Source organism: Thermobia domestica, chromosome 1 (genome assembly GCF_964235325.1).
Source record: "Thermobia domestica chromosome 1, izTheDome1.hap1.1, whole genome shotgun sequence".
In the NCBI taxonomy this organism is placed as follows: Eukaryota; Metazoa; Arthropoda; class Insecta; order Zygentoma; family Lepismatidae; genus Thermobia; species Thermobia domestica.
This window is the reverse complement of record NC_137454.1, coordinates 22577615-22598804: the sequence shown is the minus strand read 5'-3', so window position 1 is coordinate 22598804 and position 21190 is coordinate 22577615. Positions and strand designations below refer to the sequence as shown.

General features: G+C 38.7%; 1 protein-coding gene across 1 annotated transcript in view; it reads right to left on the bottom strand.

The window, feature by feature from the left end:
* Positions 1 to 4427, bottom strand: part of LOC145663628 (1-acyl-sn-glycerol-3-phosphate acyltransferase-like) — a 32524-nt gene extending 28097 nt beyond the window's left edge. Inside the window, exons 1-2 of the mRNA XM_081730075.1 lie at positions 4382 to 4427; positions 1481 to 1665 (exon numbers count right to left, since the gene is read on the bottom strand). Of these exons, the coding sequence (XP_081586201.1) occupies positions 1481 to 1665; positions 4382 to 4427 (231 nt within the window). The remainder of the gene's footprint in view (positions 1 to 1480; positions 1666 to 4381) is intronic.
* Between the last annotated feature and the right edge of the window lie 16763 nt (positions 4428 to 21190).

Sequence of the window (21190 nt, the reverse complement as noted above, 5' to 3'; positions counted from 1 at the left end):
TTTTATGCATTTGCCTTTTAATTTTTCACAAAATTCCTTCTTTATAATTGAAAATACATCCACTATTAAGGATCTTTACGTATATTATAAAACTCTCTAGAAAAACATGTGTATACATATCTGGCCACAAAACTTAACAAGTTAAATGTTCAGGTCTGGTCACAGAAGGAATTGCTATCATACTTTACAGACTGTTGTCCATATCAACGTATACATATTTATAAATGTTACCGTTATAATCTGTAAATACAGATATTAACTTAATTGTAAATAATCATTATGAACTAGCTGACTTACACAAATATTAGCTATTCTTATCTCTTTTGGAGAGGGCACACAAGCTTTATAATATCTTCGCGAATTCTGGTTATCCATTCCATCTTTGGATGGGTGCTGGGAGGTTATATGTTACAAAGTACCTTCGTAATAAAACCCGGAGTCAACCCCCGAATAGGTGACCTGGACTTGGTCACCACCTCAAACTACCAGTCCCACTTAAGGTTCAGTGATGGAGAGAAGTTTCCATGTGTTATTGTGATTCCATGTTTTGTTGTTGTTAACACAAACACATTATGTCGGACAGTGCTATGTAAGTTATGCAAACTTCGGAGTACTGACATGATGCACAATCTTTAAGAGGTATTTGGTTAACTAAGATTTCTTCAGAGAAATCTCATACGCATGTGTAGTGATTTTAGCCCGAATTTTGGGTGTCATAAGCTGCAATCTTATCTTTGCTGTATAAATACTTCAGTCCGTTTCGTGATAGTCAGCTAGATTTGGAGTTAGAGAAACGAGTCGGAGTCTGGCTTAGAGTTTTGGACAGTCATAATTGGAGTCTTTGTTGGAGTCACACTTCAGGTGACAACGTCAATATCAACAACAGTTTAGAATCAAATAGTTATAAAGTTATTCGAAAAGACCTTGTGTGTACATCAGAAATGGCTGCACTCAACTGCTGGTCTTCTTGGATTTAGTTCTCATCATCATCTACGGTAGGTACGATCCAGTTAACCTCTCCTCTTTTAGCCTGAAAGTTGTCACACACTTTTGGACTTACATAACAGACATTCACTACACAAACACATCAAGAATGAGCCAAAATACGTGTTGACTACTGCTTTAAAATGTGTTTCTCATTTACATACACGGTTCTGTTTTGACGACTCAAAACAGTGGTGGAGATCCCCAAAGTACCTCATAGGACATTATAGGTGACTTCATTTAACATTATCAATATGGTTAATGTAAGATGTACCCTCAGCTAATGCTACCAATCGGGATCTATTAGTTGAAATACTAGATTCCGAAGTAAGTTTTAAAGAAGTAGCAACCCAAGTTGACAATATAATGACGTGTATGCATGCTCATTTGTGGTGTGCGAAAAGTTCGTGGCTCGATCACCCATGGGCTTTCTCTGGAATTTTCCTGTTTACCCACACTTCACTGTTGATTCCCGAAGAACAAATACTTTACTTACTTTGTCTCTATGAATTCTTTGTTCTATTTCCTTGTTTAATTTTTTCCTTTCAGTCTCTGAGTTGCATCTCCTCACAAAGATATGGCCAACTAACCAAAAGTAGATTCCAATGAATGGGATTAATAAGATGGATTTTTTCGCAACAGCAAGCACTGGTTGAACAGGACCTCCAACTGCATTTACAACTAAAAATGAAAATAATACTTTTAGCAAAAGAAGTTGAATTATGTTTTCAAAATTATTACCAAAATTGGAATTGATGAGAAGTATTTATAACCGGAACATGACCTAAATTAAAATTATGCCTCAATATCTTTCCAGTAATTTTAAAACACATTATAACCAGGGTTGATATGTTTAAAACAAAATTTTTAAAACAAGTGTTTAAAACACGTTTAAAACGAGGACTGTTGTTTTATTCAGTTTGTTTTAAACGTTTTAAACTAATTGTTTTAAACGTGTTTTTTTTTCTATGGTGGTTGGACATGTTTAAAACAACTAAAATAACGGAGGTTAAACACACTATACACTATTCTAAAAATCCAAATTCACAAATTCAAAACTTGAGTATTTTTTGGTCACTATCATTTCCATAATAATGAACACTTCTCACATCATAAGCTAGAAGAAATACTCAGACAAATACAATATAACTCATAGAAAAGAACAGTGACTAGCCTACAAGGAGCAAATGACATATTTGAACTAAACAGTTTTCAAGATACATCTCTATCTGCAACATGGATGCTAACAATGATCAGTGTCTACGGCATAACACTACAATTAACCTCTAGACGCCCGCCAGGGATTTTAACAAAATGGTATACTCTCACGTTCGGGGCTCTGGTGACCCCCTAATTATCACAGAGTCATGGTTTATACACCGTTGGAAAGCTTATAGACCACAGATTCCAACGAAGGTAACATTCGTGAAATTCCAGCCGTATTCGTAGAAAAAGAACAGACATAAAAATATCATTAAAAACTATGAAAATATTGAATCTGCGGGGCCCTGGCAAACTTTGCAGTCAACCTACGCTGACAGAATGATGCTAATGTATAGGCCACAAACTTGTGACAATAATATAAGAAATGGTAGCCATTCGTTTTGTGTAGGGAATAATGAATTCGTTTTATGCAGGGAATATTTTCAAAAAAAAAAAAAAAAGCGCAGAAAAACATTCATTAAATTTGACACTCCCTCCCATCCCCCACCATAGTACCACGTCGATATGCGAATCATTTTTGCTGCACACATCATGTATACGAACAAGAATTACGCTCCTAGACCACTTCAGTAAAATATATTCTGTCTTATATGGAACAGTTCTGAAAATAAATGTAAATTAACCAAATTTGATCCCCTCTTCTTCTATAAATAACAGATATATACACATACAGGCAATGAAATGAAATCTTTAAGTTTTACGTCCCACGATTATGCCGGTTAGGCTAAAGGAGACGGTAATGATGAAAGATGAGTGAAATGGTAGAATGAGGAAAGTGGAAGGAAACGGGAGAATCCCGAGAAAACCCACGAGCACGGTGTTTGTCCACCACAAGGTCCACATGGCGCGAGCTGGGATTGAACCAGGGACCCCAAGCACCAAAGGTGAACGCTCTACCACTGAGCTACCGTGCCCCCTCAGGTACACATACAGATTACTATCATCTAGGGGACTACTTCATTTCTTCACATACCAATTTTTATGAATGTATCGCAAAGGGGGGAGGGATGACCCCCAAAATCTGATGAAAAATTTTAAAAACGAACTTCATCCTCCCTCTCTCGGCCATACGTACGCCCTACATACATAAAATGCATACTGGCGGAAAGCTTCATCCCTCAGGAATGCTTTGGTAACAAATCATCTTTCTAGCTTAAATAGGGGTGAGTTATTGATGTTTGTTGTAAAAATAAATGTAATTTACATAAAAAACTGAAATTCCAAAGGTTGGCTTTGCCCCCTCCCTGCATCCCATATAAGCAAGAAGTACAAATGTACGATATTACCATGTAGTGGCCTACTTCATTGCTTCACGTACCAATTTTTATGAATCTATCTCCCAAAAGGGGGAAAGGTCCCCCCCCAAAAAAATGTTGAAAAAGCACGATATTTACCCTCCTCCCATCGCCAAGTGGTACCACCACATACATAAAATTCACACCGGCGGAAAGCTGCATAAGTCAGGAAAAAATTGGTACCAAAAACATGTTTCTGCCTCAATTAGGGTAACCGAGCCATTGAGGTTTAAAGCTCTGACACGGCAGTTCCGTCAATGGGCGTTTAAAGATTAAGAATGCAGACGACCAGTAGAACGTAACACTTAGCAACTAAACTACATATTCCGTGAACAGAAATCGGGAAAATCCCGATTTCTTTCTCCGGAATTGAACATTTGGGCGGATGGAGATTAGGGAAGTTCCCGAAATTGAATATAGATGGCAAGCAATACCGGTAACTGTGAGCGTGTAAAAATGTAATATTTATGCCTATTTAGATTATTGTTTTAAACAAAGTAAACATTTTAAACGTGTTTTTTATGTTTAATATAAAGTATTTTGTTTTAAACATTAAAAACATTTTAAACGTAAAAAAACATGTTTTAAACATAAAGAACGTTCTTTTTTTTTTTTTAAAAAAAAAAACGTTTTTTTTTTTTTTAAATCCTGATTAACACAATCAGTAGCTTCATTCCAGATTTAGCCAGGAGGGGAATACAAGGTTTCCTACTGATATAGGGAAATGAAATATTTGAATTTAACATCCCACGATTACAACTTTGGATTAAGGGAAACGGTTAATTAAGACAAGTGAATGCAGATGGAAGCATTGATGGGAAAAAACTGGAGTACCTCGAGAAAACATACGGACACGATATTGTTCACCACAAACTTACTTAATTGGGAATCGAACAATGAACCCCACGGGTCTGAGATAACCATTCTATCACTGAGCTACCATGTCACACCGACATCACAGTTTCACGTTTTGTATTAATATATTAGTACACAATTTACTATTAAAAAGCATGTGTTTTTGAAACACGGACAATTGCCTCCTCTTCACAAATGACGTCTCTGAACACGGTAAATGATATACAGCATCCTATACAGGATGTTTCAAAACAACACCGACAGCGTTTGGGAGGAGATTCCAGACACCAAGATAAGACAAAAAGTATAGACCAACCTGGATGCACAAAGCTTTCCTTTCGGAGTTGGTGAATACTTCAAATTACGTGCTCGTAGCCAAAGTCAGTCTATAAAAACTGTTGTGTGAGTACCTTAGGAACGTGAAACTTAGATATTTGGATAGTGTAACCTCCCTCCCGCAATCGTTGATATTCACTGATACAGCGATTTAACCAGAATGGCGAAAGCAGTCTTCTCCCTCAGTCACCAGTGCACTGTCAGGGTTGGAAACTTCTGTGGAAAAATATCATATAAAAATTTTTATCAAGTTACCTAAATTTTATAAATTATCTTCAAATATTTCTCTTTTTGTAACCGCACGTTACAAAAGGGCACATACTAGTTCCTAAGTGAAATCTTGACCCAACTAGGGATGGCCTTTTTCGAAAAATCTGATTCTCGATTTTCAGAAATTTCATTTTTCGTTTTTCTCTTTTTCGAAAAAATGTCATTTTTCGTTTTTCGAAAAAATTTTCGTTCTTCATTTTTCGTTTTCGAAAATGTCATTTTTCGAAAAAAATGTGGCCATCCCTAGACCCAACTACGTTAGGTCCCATTGTTTTGGAGCTATGAACTTTTAAAGTTCATTTTTTCATGTTTTCGGCAGCCTATAACTCCGAAAGGAAGCATTTGTCCACCCAGGTTGATCTATACTTTTTCTTATCTCAGGAATCACCCCCCAAACGTTGTCGGTGTTATTTTCAAACACCCTGTATATTTTGGCTGTATAAAATCATTTCAGAAACAAATTTGAAGTTTGTGGAGGGGAGAAAGAAACAAACTTCTCGCCCACACAAGCTTCATGTTTGTGACTAGCTTTATTTGGTTGGAAAGAAACATTAATTTCAAGTGTTGGATTGGATGGGAGTTTAGCGTCCCGTTCAGCAGCAAGGCTATATGAGACGTGAACCAAGAGTTCAACGGACGATCCGAACCACATGATATCCCGCCGGGAATCGAACCCAGGTCTCCCAGCAATTTATTTGAAGTGTTGTCACAGTTATTCTTACGTTTAGAGCAAGCAGTGACCCAGTCAAAAGATTTGTTGGTCCAAACGGGTTTCTCCAGAAAGGACTCGGAGAAAAAGTAATTTAATCAGAATTGTATTAATTACCAGTGATTGACATTGATTATTCGAAGAAGAACAATTCATTGTGATTTTTTTTTAGTGTATGGTCTTCCTTTTCAATGGTTTAAAACTCTAAAAAGACATCAATACAAGGGATAAGTAATGATTTGTCTTGGCTGCAGCAAAGACAAGCTGCAGGAACAAGCAGATGGTGGAAAAGAACAAAGCATTTGGCAACCAAAGTTCAAAGATTTAGGATTTAGATTTCTTCGCTTTCTGCATCTAAGGCCACGTTAGCTCGTCACGTTTGATTGATAACGTCCCTCGGCGAGCATACTATACCAGGGAAAGGGAAAGAAGAAAGAATTGGGGAAGGAAGGAAGCGGCCTGGAACCTACATGGTAGATACCACCGGCATTTCCTGGTGGAAATGACGAAGCAGGATTCAAACTGTCGTCCACGTTTTTATAGAGAGCTCAGTGTCATCTGTGATACGATGGGTTCCCAGTTCGATACTAAAACATGTAAGTTTGTAATGGACAAGAGCATGTTCCTGAACTTTCTCAGTTCTATCTCCTCCCACATTCTCATTTCACAGTTTTTTCACGATCATTCACTTCCATAAATCATCGGTCTCATTAGCCTAAAGCTCAACTACGCTACGTAAATTAGAAATTAAGTTCCATTTTTAAACTTCTGACATTTAGCTCACGAAATACTCGGGCCGCCAGTTTTTAGTTGGGAAAAGTGTGGTAAGCATTTCAACCTCCATCACTGTTATTTCAGTTTTTCTAGTAAAGGTTTTCATAACGCTTAATTCAAATAGTTTCCAAATGACCTTACGCAGCGATAATTCCAACCACCAACCTCGCACTTATATATTAGAGAAAGCCGACGGAACAGTTCTCACTGATACAGATAGCATCTTAAACAGGTGGAAAGATTTCTTTGGCGATTTGCTTAATGCTCCAAAATCTAATGTTCGTGAAGAAAGGGAAATGCACATAGCAGAACAATATATTACGATAATCATGTCTGTTGTTCTAAATAATTTCCGCAGTTTAGGAGTGGGGCAATGTACACCTTCTACAATTTTAAAGAGATGTATCATGATACTATATGCCCTAATTAGGAGAAGAGATTAATGTACTTATCCACATGATCGTATCTTTCAAATAAAGCCTGGTTTTAGGCCACTGCTTTGAAAATTCCGCCTCATATTATATTAAATTTCCCACCAAAATTCAAAATTCTCGCCAAAATATAAAGTGATACTTACCTGTAGTTTTAACGTTTTTTAATCATAGAAGAAATCAAGGTGAACCAAAGAAACTTATAGGCGTACCAATTTGCGTCCTACAGAACATTTACAAATTTGTACTATTTGATAATGTCAGAATTTAAATTAGGCCAAATTTGCGAATACTATTTAAGAGGCGTATCAAGGTACCATGTTATGTTTTATGTAAGATAATTGACCCATGTACTCAAACACAAAAATGTCTTGGAATAAAGGCTCATCAAAGCAGATAAATTAAGTCAATAAGGGATCCCGTGCTGAGCACATGATAATTCGAATATTTTTGACAATTTTTATATCATAGAAGGGGATAAGCAGAACCACTCAAATTTACAGAGTTATATATTCGAATAGTAGAGGATATTAACAAAGTTTCGGTATTTGACAGTTTTCAAACTTAATGAGTGGATCTATGTACCTCTTCCGAAATTTAAAAGGATGCGTCAATGTTTTGATATCTTATGATAGAGAATGGACCTCTATTCTCACCCTATAACCATATAAACCCTCATTAAAGAGGATACATTTTTAAAAACTCTAAAATTAAAATTTTGGTAATTTGTTACGCTCAAATGAAACGAGATGGACCACTCAAATTTACAGGGGTACATACCCTGGTATACTGCCATACTAAATTTTTAGTTTTGGCAATTTCTACAATTTACGAAGTGGTTCTATGCTGAAATTTAAAGGGGTGGGCCAGGAATCCATTTTCATAATTTAGAGTGATAATCGTAGTTACTCCTGAACCATGGCGACTCAGCTAGAGACTCAGGAGTACAATAGTGAGCCGAAGTGGAGGTTACTACTGTAGTTAAGTTGAGAGTGAAGAAAATGACACTTCAAACTCATCAGACATCAGAGCGTATGGACTTTATAATGTGTCCATATCGATCATGTTTGACATTATCCAAAAAGTTCTTGATACCATCAACGACTGTGTAATATGTCTGAAGTTCCACGTCATTCATTGTATTTGTGAGCTTGCGAATCTGCGGCGTATCAAAATGCTGTTCTTTCTATTCACATTACTCAACAAAGATTCTATTTAGGGTAGGTATTTGAAACAAGGACTATCTTCTTTGACGAGTTGCTTCATTGTTCCTAAGTTAATTCCTAAGGAAAGTAATTGAAAATTGTGAGCTTCAATTGATTGTAAATGCTCTATCCTTTTTTTTTAATCGGCACTAAACTGTTTCTTATAGCTCTGTTCGAGCGACTATCCACTATCTTTCATATATGCTCTACTGTTCCATTTCGTATGCATAACATGACGATTAATTGTAGAAATCATGTTGGCCCAATAAAATCGCACCCACCTTCAGATTACAGAATTCACAGAGTTTGAAGTTTTTCCTTATAAAACACGTGAAGTGTTATCGTTTCATCAAGGGTTGTCAAATGAGCTGTTGACACTAAGGTTGGTTGTTTATTACTTCGCATAAGAGCTTCCTTTAAACTTTTCCTACGAGAGTGAATAAATAAAGGTCAGTCTTCTGGTTTATAGATTGTACCTAATCGACCAGAAAAACCCTCATACTTGCATATATAGTAAATACTTTTCGGATTGTTTCCGTTTGGTCTTCTGATTCTACTGAAACTTGACATGTTGCTCAGATGTCATAACAGCAGAATGCATATTCTAGCACTTACATACATTACTTCTTCTCTGAGACACGCTACAAGTCACTATCTGTTGGATTTATCTGTTGTAACATGTTTCATGCCGCGAAATCTTTGCAGACGTGTTTAACGAAAAATACTTCTAAGTATATATTAAATAATTTACCTAAAATATCCAAAGCAGATTGATGATTGGATACTAGAACATATGGAGCTTTGGCTCGATCATAGTTTTCCAAACCATTAAGTGTTGAATGAATTCCTGTTATTTTCAGAATACCTTGACACAGCGATGTGAAAAACCTGAAAAAAAGTTACAAGGTTTGAATTCTGTGTTTCAGTATATGAACCTATAATTCAGGTACACTGTTTCACATTAGTTGTTGTTACGAGGTTACATGTGATTAAGTAAAACAAGATGGCGCTGTGATAACAAATTTATAATTCACTTAGTTTTAAAATCAATTTTCATTCGGAAACAATTTACATTTTTGACAAATTTATTTTTGAAGTAGCTTTATTTTATATTTAGATTTAGATAATGGTATTCAGTGTCAAAATATAAATAATTTACCAAACATTTACTGATAGAAAACTTAGTGTAAAAACAGGTGATTTTTTGCTCTGAGCGCACCATTGTAACATTTAACATACGAAAACAATTCTTATATATAACCAGCCCTGCCCACGGCGAGCAGATAGTGGAAACTCTCCTTGTGAACTCTCACGAGCATTCTACGGGCAAATACCATTGTTCGTGCTTCGTGGATCTTCGGGTTTCGTCCTTAGAGGAGCGGAAGTGTTGTCAACCTTGGCGGTAATCACTAGCTTACCAAAAAAAAAAAAAAAAAAAAGTATGTATGGTAACTGATTGCCATTTAGTGTAAAGTGCTTTTTTTACAATGTGGTAACCGTTAACTATAGACAATACAAACTTGTAACAGCAATCAAATGATAAACTATGTACGTTCCTTTTCTTCTTTTTTCTTTCCTTTTGTTAAAGAAGGATGTGGGTTTGTTATATCCGAGTGTGGGTTTGTTATATTATGTTGTTTCGCTTTTTAGGAAAAGAGATAATCTGTTGATACGAAAAAAAAACTGTAGCACTTGTTTGTACTTATCTAAGTATTATCTCCAGAAAATCAGCTTATGCATGTATGTGTGTACGAATAGGCTTAGCAAGGGGTTGGTTGTGGAGATTAGAAGACACTATTACACTATCAATAGGAAGAATAGTATTTCTTACTCCACTTTTAAAGATACTTTGATCGCAAAGAATCAAACAAAATATTAAGGGAGCCAAAGAGATTTTCCATTTTTAAGAGTGACCGTTAGTGACTGCAATTAGTTTTTTTTTTTTTTTTTTAACAAGGAGTGTCTTTTTAATAAGGAAAAATGTATTGTCCCTGGCTGGTTGCTTGCCGGTGGCTTGTTAAAAGTGAAAAAGAATGTTAAATCATTTCAACGACTGAAGCTACACGCTTGTCTTTCTTCGATAGTTACTGACTGATTTTGAAAGTCACAATGTTGTAGGCCTACTGTAATAGCGTAAATTCGGAAGGAAACGTTCCAACTGAATGATACGAACAATTATTCCCAATGTCTTGAACATGAAACGTGGGTTGCACGGATAACGCTTAAAGTAGGCTGGTCTGCACTGGAATTTCCTTCCGGCAAATTAGTGTTTGGTTGGAACTCAGTTCTTCTGTGTAATTGTCTCTTAACAACATTTGAACATTTCTTTTAGATAATAATAACTAACTAACTCTATGGTCTATGGAACCCGAGGGTTCAATGCCGCGTTTACAAAATATTTCCACTAACTTATGTCCTTAGCCAATTGAATCCAGTTTCTACTCTGTACTCTTATTTCTGCAAGATCCATCTTAATATTGTCTTCCCATCTACGCCTAGGTCTTCCTAGTGGTCTTCTTCCAATTGGGTTTTCAGTTAAAATTATGAAAGCGTTTCTAATTTCTTCCATTCTGGCTACATGGCCTGCCCACCTGAGCCTTCTACACTTAATAACCCTAATAATGTTAGGTGAGCGGTATAAACTATGCAATTCCTAGTTATGAATTTCCTCCAATCCCCATTTTCATCCCTCTTTGGTCCGAATAATAATAATAATAATAATAATAATAATAATAATAATAATAATAATAATAATAATAATAATAATAATAATAATAATAATAATAATAATAATAATAATAATAATAATACGTATTATTATTATTATTATTATTATTATTATTATTATTATTATTATTATTATTATTTTCAACCTCCCGTCGTTCTCCTATCAATCTAGCAACGAAAGGCGTTTACAACTTAGCAAACGTGAAGCGAGTGACAAGTTACAGACCGTATGCTAGTGTAATACAACGTCACGAATTGTGTAAGCAAGCTAAAAAGGTCTGAAACAATTCGTTTCCGATTTTTGCAGTCGTTTTTACGTCTGTAAGCTGACATGTTTAATATTAGTTTCTTTCTTTCTTTCTTTCTTGTTCATTTGTTAGTTACTTCAACGCTAACTGTAACCTCTATCATGCGTCTTCCTCGACCAAAAACCGTACCAATTTTATTTCCTGCAGTGTTTTCGCGTCACTGCTTTCGAAATGGGGAGGGGGAGAGCACACCTGCACATTTCACGCTTGCGTCTGCTCAATGCTTATCATCGTGCGAATTTCTGGCCAGGCTTGGCCATAGGTTTTTTGCCATCATGTGTGGTTGGCAACACTTATCAGATGCAGTGGAAGAAGCGAAGCTAGCAGCACCTGTGGTCACCTGTTCTTATCTTCGCTCGTGCTCGCTCACGCTGTGGCTCCGGGAGCCAATTCATGGACAGGCCTGTATATAACCATTTTCAGTGATATGGCCGACACAGCTTGAAAGCAGCGACCTAAGTCAGTATTACCCTGCATAATCAGTCAATCAAAAGACTTTATATGGAACAGTATGCTTATGCCTTTCATATACGTTAAAAGTAATATTGACAATATAATTAAGAAAAGACAGGTGAATAGATAGGTCTGGAAAAATACCCTAAACGATCAATGGAAGTTTAAACAGTTCCATTTAATTCTTTAAATATAATTGCGCTTTTTACTTAATATCGATCTACTTTTACTTTGATTGGAAAAGAGGAAACTTCGGTGCATATTTATGAGTTATATGTAAACAGGAGAATATTATAGTTAAAATTAGTGACTGAAAATGAAACATAGACGCATAAAATAATAATTTGGAACGGTATTGTATGTTTGCCAATCTAGGTGTGCTAGATCTTGTGAATTAATGATGCAGATTATAAACTTGAATGACATAGAAAGTCGTATTACCGGAGAGACGTATAAATTATTACCTTAATTTTCATTGCAGGAAGTTTCTTTTCTTTTCTTTTCTTTTCTTTTTTTTTAAGTTATGGAAGTGATTTTGCATGTCGATGCTCAGTGGAAAACTCAATCATTACCGAATTTCACACAAGTAGCACGGCGAATTTCATTATTATAATTAGAACGTTGCTAAATACATAGTGCACACACACAGAGCAAAAAATGAGGTGTTGAAATAACACAAAATGACTACCGGTACCACTTTAGCGTGTTACTTGTGAATCAATTCAACACCAGCCATTTTTTTTGTCCGTCATCCCGGTTAAAGGGTTGTGCCCTTTCTTCGGGTAAGTGCATTAATTTGACTGATTGAATTGAAGGAAATGTAGGCGGTCTAAGAGGTTTCTTATATACCATTTATTTATTCATCATATTAATATAATCATAGATATGCATACATATAAAAGGAAACACATACATGAACGACAATATTTTAGGTGCTATAAGTGAATATGTTAAAATTGCCAGATATTACATGAACACAAAGCATGGAGGTTTCTGAGGACTCAAAAACAAAGGTGCAAATGTAATTAATGGAATGGATGAAATGAAGTGCTATGGACGTCACATCACTGGGTTATGTTAGTTCAGACGAATGAAGTTATCTTCTGTTCCTGGGGCAATTCAGGAACTGATGAGGACGAAGGAGGCCCTTGTTAATAGGTACTTATTGTGCGTATGATGGATAGATATGAGATGAAAGTTCATACGGGCGATAAACTGCGAAGATTTCGGGGTCCAGCATATCGTTATCTAATTGTAAATGATAGAGTGTCATGAAGTGCTGAAGGGGAGTGTCAACGTAATGAGGCCGTGCATCATTATCACGGTCGTAGCGGAGAATTTCAAGCATCAGGGGATGGTGCTGAGCAATTCGTTTGCAGATACAACGTATACGAAGTTGTTCAAGATGATTTAGTAATGGCGGAAAGTCGATCATCTCATAAAGTAATCTCGTTGGATGCGGCAGACTTATACGATATGCTAGGCGTAGAGCATGGCGCTCGAGAATAGCAAGTTTTTGGTAGAATTTTAACAGTGCAGATATCCAAGTTGTATGTCCGTACGTTAACGTACTCCGCATGAATGTTTTATATGTATTGATTACGGTACGTGCTCGTAGTCCCCAAGTTGTGCCAATAGCCGTTTCAGAAGATTAAGTCGGTTTTGTGCTTGGCTTATGAGTTTGGTAAGATGTGGAGTCCAGGTAAGGTGAGTATCAAAAATGACACCGAGATACGTAATAGTAGTTGACACGGGAACAGGCGTAAGATCAACCTGAAGGCGAAGTAGATTCGGATTTCGATGGACTCGAGAGCGGCGTCTACGTGGCAAGAAAACTACGGCTTGTGTTTTGGAAGAATTAATGTTCAACCTCCATATATGACACCAACGCACGAATGCATCAATAGCTGTTTGCATGGTTTTATTAAGAGATCGTACTGTGCGGGCAGTTGTGAGAAATGCAGTGTCGTCCGCAAACTGGAATATTGTGGTGGTATTAGGAACGACTAGATCGGCGACGTACAATAAGTATAATAAAGGCGACAGAGATGAGCCTTGCGGTACTCCAGAGTGTAAGAAGATGGGATGAGATATCGTTCCATTGATCGAGATATAAGCTAGTCGCCCTATTAAGAAGGAGTGTATGAATCGGATGTACGAGGTTGGTAGATGGTAATTACGAAGTTTGTATAATAAACCAGGGTGCCAAACCTTGTCAAAAGCTTTTTCTAGATCAAAAGTTACAAGGCAAGAAGGAAAGCCTTTATTAAACTGATTATAAATGGCTGTAGTGAGACGGAATAATTGATCTAGAGTGCTAAAATGTGGTTTAAATCCAGCTTGGTGAATTCGAAGAAGGTTATGCGAGTTGAGATGGTCGTGCATGCGCCGTACAAGGATTCGTTCCAAGATTTTGCAGAGACAACTTGTGAGGTGAATAGGACGGTACGATGTGACTTCTGATGGAGGTTTCTTTGGCTTAGGGAAAAAAAGAACTTTGGAGTACTTCCAGTCGAGCGGAAAAAATCCAGTTCGTAGAATAAAGTTATAGATGTTGCTAAGAAAAAGGAGAAAAGAATGAGACGCCTGTCTGACGAGAACATATGTAACAGCGTCAAAGCCTGGTACTGTATTGCGTTTGCCTATAAGTGCATTACTGATAGTTTCGGGGCGAATTGCCATGGTTAGAGGATTATTTGGTTCTAAAGTATGATCAGCACATGGTCGAAAGGAAGTAGAAGCTGCATCGGTATGTCGGTTGATAGCTGATTGTAAGCGGTCTGGTGTATACCAACCGGGTAGGGGGTAAAGATGTCTTGAAAATAAGAAGCAAATATATTGGCCTTGTCTGTATCCGTAAGGACTGCTTGGTGGTTATGAACGACGGAGTATGGCGTACGAGAAACTCTACCAGTTAGTTGATGAAATTTGCGCCAATATTTTGTAGGATGTGCTTCATTAGCAAGTGTGTTGCAAGTTCCGATCCAGTGACGTTTCTTAAAAGCAACGATATAGTTATGAGTTATCCTTAAGTATTGGCGATGCAGACGAAGCGCTTCAAGGTTGCCCGTAGTGAGATATTCACGGAAAGCTCTGCGTGACGCTGTAATAAATGGTAAGTATTGCGGAGGTATCTTAGGTTTATGTAACTGAACTTCAATTGTTGGAATTGAACGTTGTGCTGCGTCCTGAAGGGCTGTAGTTAGATCAGTTATTGTCCTATCGAGTTCGAATTGTGTGCTAGGCATAGTGAATGAAGTTACTGCAGCGTCTAAGTCGGAACGATATTGCTCCCAATTTGCCCTACGGTAGCAGTAAACCTTCTGAGGAGAGGGCTTACGCTGAGTGCTAGGAGAACAGCGAAGTTCGACTTTGATGGGAACACGGTCGCTACCTATGGAGTCAAGCACAGTTATATGGATGGACTGAGAGAGAGAAGATGAGGTTATACTACATCAGGAGTAGTGTTACTGATAGGACGCGTAGGTTTCGGTAAATTATGGAATTCAGCTCCTGTTTCATTCCGAACAAAATCTAAAAAATTGTCCTTGTCACGTTGTGAGCGACTATGAAAATTTAGATCGGCCGCCGGAAATTGGAATCAATGTGGCGGAAGAAATCATAATTAATAGCTCGTCCTGGACGATAGTAAATGGTGACAAGGGTAACTGTGCGGCCTCGAAAATAGACCGTCGTGATGTTGTGTTCGGAAAGGTGAAGTGCAGGTGGAACCGTAACTGCACGAAAAGGAAGATTGTGCCGAATACCAATAGCTGTGCCTCCGTAGAGACGTGGGCCTGTTGGAGCGTCGTAGCGAAGTAGATGATACTTTGGTATATAACACGTTAAAAATGGTGCAAGGTAAGTCTCAATTAGTGCAAATGCGGCAATTTGTTCTTCCTGAAGGAGCTGGGTGAAGAGTACTTAATGTGTCAACAGAGATCGTATACTAAGAAAAAGTAAGTTGTAACTCATAATGAGAAAGATTATAAGTGAATAGGTTGAATTATCCATATTAAACATAAACCTCAAGTGGTTGGATTTGAAAGTGCATTGTTGGTCCCGAATAAGTTGCATGTAGTTGTAAATTAAACAATAGTTTGGCTGCGTGCATTATTTGAGTTAGAATATGGTTGCGAAGAAATGGATGAATGTTCTGTAATGAAATACTGAGAAAACGGAGTAGATCTTCTACAGTAACTGGATGACGTAATGAATTTGCTGGGGGAGTTGGTGTATCGACCGAACTTATAGGAACAAGTTCATTCTTAGCTGGATCAGGCTGAGGCTTAGCTTTACATTTATAGCTGTATGTTGGGTGACGCTCAGAACAGCTATCACAACGTGGTGGTTCTTGAAGGTTTGGCCAGCTTTTAGTAGGATGTTCGCGGGAACAATAAGCACATTTGATGGTGTTTGTGCATTCTGCTGTTCGGTGTGAGTTATACTGTTGACACTTCTCGCATCGAACAGGCATAGGTGCTGGTGTGCGAGATGGCTCGACCTTATATCGGCGTCGATATATATAGGCGCCCTTGGAGAGAAGTTGATCAATCAACTCTTGTTGATCTGTTAGCACTCGAACGAGATAGGTTGGCCCCTGGTTGTTCTTGATCCTAATACAGCGTTTTATATGTAGCCCTTCCTGATGAAGTTCAGCAAGAATTTCGTCATCAGTAAGATCGGGTTCTACACCACGAATCACTACAGACAACCTAGGAGGTCGCCGTGGTGGAGGAGTTTTGTGGGTACTCGGTTGCAATGTAGAAATCTTTGCTTTCGTCCCAAAAATTTCATACGTTGCCTTGTTACGGACATGCGTAGCGAAATTCGGGTTACTGGATTTCAAAATGATGCCACGGCGTGTTTTAACAATTTCACGAATCTCAGGACGAGGGACATACTTGGTTAATTGCTGGAAAACAGCACGAACAGTGTCATACTTCGGATCATAGTCTGTTTGTAAGAAGTTGTATAAAGGTTCTGATTGATATGGTTGCTGTTGATTATCGGCTGAAGTGGATGTCCAATCCATAGTATGGCTAGTAGTTGTAGGTGTAGTCTGGCTAACGTTGGGAGTAGTTCGTTGCTTCTTGGGATCGAGGGTTTGTTCGCCATCAGAGAGAGATCGAGAACGTATCCGATGTCCTTTAGTTATGCAGTCAGCGTAGGTGGATGGAGAAATAGTGTTACGGTCTGAACGAGATGTTCCCGTAACAATACGTGGCTGCATTTTCTGGCGACCGTTAGGCCCGATGTTAAGAGGTAGTGATCCTGAATCATGACCGAGATTCGAAGTTCCGGTATCTTCGCCAAAGTCTGTCATCGTGATGGAAGAGCCGAGGGCCGAAGCCCAAATGACAATGAATAAGATGAAAAGATGTAAGATGAAGTTCAAAAAACAAGACACCCTCCGAAAGCGAAAACTTTCGTCAGACCCCTATGTGCTGTAATTGTGCTATGCTCGCAAGTACGTATGCTATACTTGGTCCTCGCTGGCACAGTAACTGACACAAGAGAGGTTAGGTTTCTTGGTAAGGTATGAACACCAGCCACATCGCCTTCAGAGCATATCAGAAATACCTCGTTACTGGCTGTAAGTATTTGCATTGTTTTTTTATTGTTTGGTATGAGCAAAGTTTTGCGAAACATATTTCGCATTTATGGCAAGTAACTATTAACAATCTATGTTTTCTGTAATCGGTCACAATAATATTATTGAAAACCTGTGAACATCTGACAACAGTTACACTGATAGCTGTGCTTCCATCTGTTTTCTTTATCTGTTATTCTTGTGTCTTAGCATATATGAACATAAGATGGCAGAACTGTTGCCTGTGTAACTGTTTTCAGACGATTCATGGGTTTACAACAATATTATTGTGACCGATTACAGAAAACATAGAACATTATTCTTTACTTGGCAGAAGTGCCAAAGATATTTCGCAAAGCTTTGTTCATATTAAATGATAAATAACAATACAAATTCTCTCAGGCAGTAACTACTTATTTCTGATATGCTCGGAAGGCGATGTCTTGGTGCTATCATACTTTCCCAGAGCTGTGCTCTGAAGCGTCGCTCATTGTATGGTGATGAGTTTTGGAAAAACCTTCCTTTTCGTTATCTTGGGCCTCACCTTCTGTATCTTTCTCACTAATCGTCTGTCAGACTTATCTAGCCAAGGGCAGCCGGATTCACAGATCGAGACAGAGGAGTTGCCCCACCTGGACAACTATCCAAACGGGTTGTCCCACCTTGCTCATCTCATTCATCTCTCACATCGCGCATTACTGCATCATTATCTTGGCTCACGGCTCTTCATTATGTGTGATCCTCCTATTACTAGTGGATCCTCGTTAGATGGACGACATCACGGCCTTCCTCCTGTGTTTGCCGTTCCCTCTGCTTCGGCTGCGAAAGTGACCAAGAAGAGGGATTTGAGCAACAGATAGCGTACACAGTCAGGCAGTTCTACTGCCTCTACAACTTCTAACGTGTCCACGAGATCCAGATCTCCACAAGTCAACAACTCTATGCTGACTCTGTTAAGCAGTCTCGGCAACCGGCAAAGAGACAACATCGAGAAAATGCTTCAGACATGGAAGCCCAGCCAACAAACATCAATGACTCACCTCATCTTTCATCTTCATCACAGTCTGTCCCGATACTTCACTCTTTTCTGCTTCAAAATTTTGACACCAAATATAGTAATGAGAAATTCGTAACAATTCAACTCCGCAATATCTACCAAGTGCTCCTCTGTCCCAAGTCGTAAAATCTCGAAACGGCATGATACTGAAATCTCCAGACCCTAATTTCGCCATCCTAGTTCGGAATAAAGCTTCATTTGAGATCTTTGGAAAGCAGGCTATCATTACATCTCTTAACTCCGCTAAAGGTAAACAAGCGCCTCCCCCAAAACGGCCTCCACTTCTTTCCGTGGTCATTCGTGGCGTTGATCCCTCGTATACCGATGAGGAGGTTCAACAGGAACTTCAGTATGAAGGGCATACTATTCAAAAGGTTGTTCGCATTCGAAACAATACTGGTGCCACCTACATGATGCGTGTATTTACATCCTCTCAAAGCACAATTGACAGCCTGCTCTCTCATGGAGCGTATATTTATAAACGTAAACATCGTGTAGAGCCCTCTCGGTCGTCTGTGCCTCTCCCACTACGGTGTGAAAAATGCCAACAATACAATTCACATCACACATCTGCCTGTCAAAATCCTACAGTTTGCGGCTTTTGTTCTGGATCTCACCAAACTCGTTCTTGTCCCAACATGGCACAGCCTCCGAAATGTTCTACTTGCACCGAACAGCACCCATCTTATAGTTATAAGTGCAAAGGCAAACCTTCTGCTCAAGAGTCCCATCCCGAACTTGTTGTTCCGCTGAAAACCGCCGAATCATCCACTTCCACTAATCATTCCGTTGTTGATTCCGTTACAGTTAGTAAATTACTAGAATTCCTTGCTCTTACTTTGCAAAACATCCACCCTTTTCAACGCCACCACGTTCTTCAACAAATTATTGCCGCTGCCAAATCTACATTTCATGTATCATTATTCGCAACTTACTCTAATAACTATGTTCACTTCCACACAACTCGCCTCGAAACCTCAGTATAATCGTACCCAGTACGGATATAGTATTTTTGTTTCTTAACATCCGATTCCTTCTTAAAAACAAAGTGCTGTTCGAAACACTCTTACTCGAAGAACAAGTCACAGCTTTCCTCCTTAATGAAACCTTTCTCAAACCCACTTCATCTTGTTCCCTTTCTCGTTTCACTTTACTCCGTCGCGATAGTCATATGCCAGCCCTGGTGGAGCTGCAATAGGTTTCCGACATACAACCCCGTTTCGGTTTCATACCTGTCCTCTATTACATCTCCCATAACACATCATCACCACATTATATTTCCGTAACATCGCCCTCACCCTTGCTACTATCTATGTACGCCCTGGCCTTCCTATACCTCATGCCTTCGTCTCACACATTTCCAATACTTATAAACACTTCATTATCCTGGCTGATGTCAACTTTCATAGCCGTTCAGCAGCCGAACAAACCTCTTTCACTGACTTCATCACAGTTCATACCACAGGAACTTTTCTTAATCTGCCTCGCTGTACTCGCCGCACTAATACCACTCCAGATATAGCAATAGTCTCAAACACAATCATTAATCTTTGTACTGTTGATGTCCTTGACCTAATTGGCAGTGATCACGCACCCATCAAGTTCATATACCATTCAGGCCTGGCTACTGTTAAATCCTCATTTTCGCCACGCATCTCACTTCGCTATGACAAAGCTGACTGGACTCAATATCGTTCCTACCTCTCAAAAACCTTAGTTGATTCCACATCTCCCACTACGCCGGACGAACTCACAGATGTAGTCACTCACTTAACCATTTCCATTCAACAGGCATCTGCACTCTATATTCCGCAATCTGAATCAATTCCATATCGTCCAAAATTCCCACCCCAATACTTAGCCTCTGTTCGTCGATCACGACAATCTTACCGCGAATTTCTACGCACCAGAAATCCCGACGCCCTAAGACTTCATCACCAACTTCAACGCATAGTCCAAATCTATATTTCTGCTTACAAATTACGCCAGTGGGTGAAAACTTGCAATCACCTATCCGATACAATTCATCCTAGTCGCTACTGGAAACACTTCAATTCTCTTTGTGGCAAGCATACGAAGACTCCATATCCGCTTCTTCTACAAGATACACCATTACATTCCGACACCGAAAAAGCAAATGTCTTTGCTGATTACCTCCAAACTATATTCACACCCTCAGCATCAGATAACATAGGCAATAATCATCCAGTAGATCAAGTTGACCTTAACTGTCCTACTTCAACCTCATGTCTCTTATCCACTACCCAATCATGTTCTTACCAGTCCCATCACAGTATCGGAAATCACCTCTGTTGTCCAGCACAAACGCAATACCTCACCAGGTTTCGACTCCATTACCTATCGTCATATTAAAGAAAGCCCCGTTATACTACTCACCCTTCTGGCGCTCATTTATACATTCATCTTACGTACAGGTTTTTCCCCACAGACTGGAAAGTTTCCAAGACCCTCATGTCCCCCAAACCAGCTAAACCACCGTCTGCTGTTTCTTCTTACCGACCTATTCAGTTAACATCTACTTTCAGCAAAATATTCGAGCGCATTCTTGTGAAACGTCTCCACCCATATTTACTAGACCGCCAATTACTGCCGACTCATCAAGCTGGTTTCCGTCCCTCGTTGTCTATTAACGATCAGCTACTTCGTCTAACAACACTCATAACAAATCATTATAATTCCATCCAACCATCATGCCTTGTCCTTTTTGAACTTGAAAAAGCCTTCGACAAGGTTTGGCATGTTGGGTTAATTTATAAACTCATTAAATTTCAGTTACCGCTGTCATACATTCGCATCATTTATCATTTTCTCATCTGTCGCATCACTTACATTGTCATTAACGAACAGCTATCACATCCAATTTTCCTCATGTGTGGTGTTCCTCAAGGTTCTGCTCCTTCCCCATTATTGTACATCCTATATGCTGCCGACCTTCCACCTCTTCCTAC